Below are 3,805 nucleotides of genomic sequence, written 5' to 3'. Positions count from 1 at the left end.
TGCTGCACTATATCAAAAGATGAGCATGTTGACTGACGTGTGAATATCGGCTACTTGTCACAGATTGATCATCGGAAACGACCTTACTCTACGACATTTACCCACTTGTCAGCTTCATACCCAGACATGCATGACGTGAAGCTCTCCCCGCACAGCAACACAGCCCTTGATGCCGCCGCGCAAGATGACGCTTCTCATCTGCGTGTCACCCTTCTCGGCGATCTGGTCGCCGAGCCAGCCGGCAGCGCGGCTGCCTCTGCCAAGTGAGGATCCTGTTTGCATCAGGAAACGCCCGATGGACCAGGGATCTCTAAGCAACTCACCGCAGTACCAGAGGACAGTCTTCACTTGAGCAGCTCTGAACACTTCGTAGAGGGTGGGGATGGATGGGTAGAGGCTCTGCGCTGGCAAGTTGAGCGAGGTCCGGATCGTGCCACCCTGATCGACGTCAGTGCCACGCCGGGGGGTCGCGAGACCGTTGGGCATCCTTACCTCGTGGTCGTTACGTCGCAGATCAACCAGGACAAAATCTCTTGCTTGAGAAGGGTTGGCCTCGGCGCCTTGGAGCAGGTTGAGGACCTCGTTGGCGGTGAGAGCGGCGGGCTCGTGCTTGGGTGCTGGGAAGGCAGCGTGCCACGGCGGCGGCGTCGAGGACATGGTGAAGCAGTCTGGGCAGGGATGCTATTTGACGGCAGCAAATTGGCTATGACGTGGGCTTCAGTTGATTGACCAAAGTCTGGATGAACATGAGAAGGTTGAATGGATCTTGACAGTGGACCGACGAGGACTGCGGGAGGGGAAGTTAAGACGCGGTTGTCACCTGCGTCGCGTGATTGGCTGCCCCGCGATTCAGGGTCTTGTGAGTGCGAACGTGTCGGCGACAAACATGCCTCGCAGCATTGTATCCCTGGAGCAAGGGCATGTTCGGCTGGCATCGATCTGATCCACCAGTGACTTTACGGGTGACATATGTCCTCAAGTTCCGATCAATCAATGAGGGTGTATGGTCGAACTCTTGGGTCTAAAAATGGTGTGAGTTTCATGCTGACGATATTTTGCTGAGCATCACGTAGGTATGATGCTAGGCTGGGATGTGATCCTGCTAGGAAGACCAGCAAGCTGCCAATTCGGCCTTGTGAGCCTCTCTTGCAGCTCGTGCATGTTGTGAGGTACTTCTCGCTGTAGCCAACATCGGCACTCGCGAGCCAGCCGCGTAGGTAAAAGGACCAGAGTGTCGCATGCCTCCTTTCAAACACCTCGCAAGCCACGAAACGTGCAACGGAGTTTCGACAGTAAAGCCGCATACAGCAGCAACTTAGATCATCTCTGAATCAGGCCGGGCTACAGTCACAACTACCTAACATAAGGCAGTAAATGGGATTCACTGCGTCACGTTCTGGAAGAAGCCATCCTGTTCGGATCTCACTACAAATAGAAGCAACCCCTGCCCCCAACATTTGACAAACACAAAAGGTTGTAATCATCCCAACCGGTTCTTCTCAGCAATACAATATCCGACACATCACTCTCTCTGAATCACAGCAGACTCGACAATCTGACGCTGCTGGAACCCAGAGCCGACTACCCATCATCTTGACCCCCTCTTCAACGTAGGTACTTTACTTTATTGCCCAACTTACTATTTATGCAGATTCCTCCCAAAAACCACACCTCGTGTCTAACATACTCAGAAGGTTAAAATGGCGCCTTCCCCGGCTAACAATGATCCCGTGGCCGTGGTATTCAGGTACGGCACTGACCTGGTGGAGTCTGATCAGACAATCTGCGACGACCTCATCATCGCGCTGGACGTCTGTAATCGGAAGGAAGCGCCGTTGAACATCGAAAACCAAAAGCGTGCCAAGTTCTGGCGCATCGTCTTCAGCAACGATTGGACCACGGAAATGCACAGCTTCGTGCCTGACCCCTGGACAGATCCTAGCGATACCCAAAGTGGTCTACAGATCGGGTCTCTCACACAGGACTGTCGGCCAAACCCCGTTCCTGGATTGTCGTCGACTATCGATAGTTCGCACGTCAGCGTAGCCCGCCAGAAAGGCTGCCCAGCTTGGCTTTGTCCTCTCCCAAGCTGGAACAAAGACGGGACAGCACAGGGTATTCGGTTCCGATGGGTTAATATCCATGGCCAAGAGGTGCCAGAAGACCTGGTCCAGCTCGAGGTTGGCAACTGGAGCAAGAAAAAAGCCCTTGCCGTTATTCATTGGGATGACTGTTATGTTCGGCACGTCGGTCACCATAACGTGTTCTTAGCCGTGTACTGGGCGCGGAATCGACTCATCAATCTCTCCAAGACTCGGAGTTCTCGCAACGCGGACCAATGGCAACGCGGTCAGCCACTGAACGAAGTCCTTGCATCGACCCGAGACCTCGACTCCATTGGAATGGGCCACCGAGCTTTCAAGCGGATTCGTCTCTGTAGTGATCTGATGGCAGAGCTTGCTGAGATTGCCCAGGATTGCGTGGCAACGATGGACACTGAGAAAACAAAAAGCTTTGATTTGGATGACTGGGAGAATCCCGAGGCTGAGTACTCATGCGCGCAAGGAGAGGATGACTCGCTGGAGGAGGAAGATTCGGAGCAAGGATATTGATGCGACATTGCATCCGCATCTTTCGTGGCGAAATCACATAACGAATACAAAATCAACAAATCTGGACATAAGCGGCGGGCACCGGGATCAGATATTATGGAAGCAGAATAAGCTCATCATCAACCAAAAAGTAGCATCAGGATTTGGGCAACACTAAATCAGAGCACATAACGAATACGGGATCAAGTAATGGACTGTCCGTCTGAATAGTGACACTGCAAGTGAATGAGTTCCTACTCGCCATTGATCGTTTTTGCACGCCCATGGTGCTCAACGACTCTCGAGAGACGAGAGTCCACCGTTATGCAGGGGTCCTTCGATGGGTGGCCGGATGAGGCCGTCAGATGAGACGCACAAACAAGGCTTAGTTATTCAAAAGGAGTGGGAAACGAGAATGACATTGTGGCCGTCGTATGAGGCTCTTCTGTTATTCGTCATTCCGAGGCGGACGCAAGCTGCATGGCCCAACCTGTGCACTTACTAGTGTCTTTGTCAAGACAACAAGCTAGCCGCGACGATTCAGCCTCGTTTTGGAGCACATTCGAGAAAGAGGTTTGAGGCGGGCGAGGCGTGGATCATGACGATTGGCGCTGTTGACAGACCCATGGACGCTACCCGACATCACTTTGACCGATGGAACATCGTGTCCTGCCTGTCATCCCCGGCAGAACGGAACGCCTTGGCGGCGCCACGGTATTCCTCCGCGAGCAGCCCTGACACGAATGCAACGTCACGAAGAACGTGGCAGGAAGGGACACTGGCGTTCCAGCGCGACGGCCGGGCGTAAGGGATTGTGGACGCTGGGCAGGGCGGTGAATCGTCCGAGTGGCACAGCAGCCATCGAAACGTGGTTGCTGTGATGCTACATCAGCACTTCGGTTATGTCCGGACGCGATATACTTGGCTGGTCGGTGTAACGACCAAGGCCTGGAGCGCAACAGAGCTGTGGCTGGGCTTGCTTCTCTGCTGCACGCAACACGGCTCGAAGGCAGAGAGGACGATGAAGAGCTACACAACGATGCGGCCACTCTGGTAAGTTGGGTCGATCAGGTCGTCAGACTGACCTACGGCACTGTTTATCTCACGATGGGCGGGGAACGCTTCAGACCAACAAACAACCAGTAGCAACTGCTCTCAAGTACACCTTTGGCCTGTGCGTGGAGGGGATCGACGACAAGGGTCAATGTGATAAG

The 3,805-nt window shown here is 53.8% G+C and overlaps 2 protein-coding genes across 2 annotated transcripts; one reads left to right on the top strand and one right to left on the bottom strand.

Moving 5' to 3' along the window:
* Window positions 1–114: 114 nt before the first annotated feature.
* VDBG_04506 (conserved hypothetical protein) lies at window positions 115–657 on the bottom strand (the record flags this gene model as incomplete). The annotated part of the gene is made up of 2 exons (XM_003004854.1): window positions 115–438; window positions 493–657. 2 exons carry the CDS (start codon window positions 655–657, stop codon window positions 115–117), a joined length of 489 nt encoding a protein of 162 aa, XP_003004900.1.
* A 1,043-nt stretch (window positions 658–1,700) lies between these two features.
* On the top strand, window positions 1,701–2,612 carry VDBG_04505 (predicted protein; the record flags this gene model as incomplete). The annotated part of the gene is made up of 1 exon (XM_003004853.1): window positions 1,701–2,612. The coding sequence occupies one exon, from the start codon at window positions 1,701–1,703 to the stop codon at window positions 2,610–2,612; it is 912 nt and encodes a 303-aa protein (XP_003004899.1).
* Between the last annotated feature and the right edge of the window lie 1,193 nt (window positions 2,613–3,805).

The sequence above is a fragment of the Verticillium alfalfae genome, genomic scaffold (genome assembly GCF_000150825.1).
Source record: "Verticillium alfalfae VaMs.102 supercont1.5 genomic scaffold, whole genome shotgun sequence".
Classification (NCBI taxonomy): Eukaryota; Fungi; Ascomycota; class Sordariomycetes; order Glomerellales; family Plectosphaerellaceae; genus Verticillium; species Verticillium alfalfae.
Note: the sequence above shows the minus strand (reverse complement) of the source record. Positions and strands in the feature narration are given on the sequence as shown.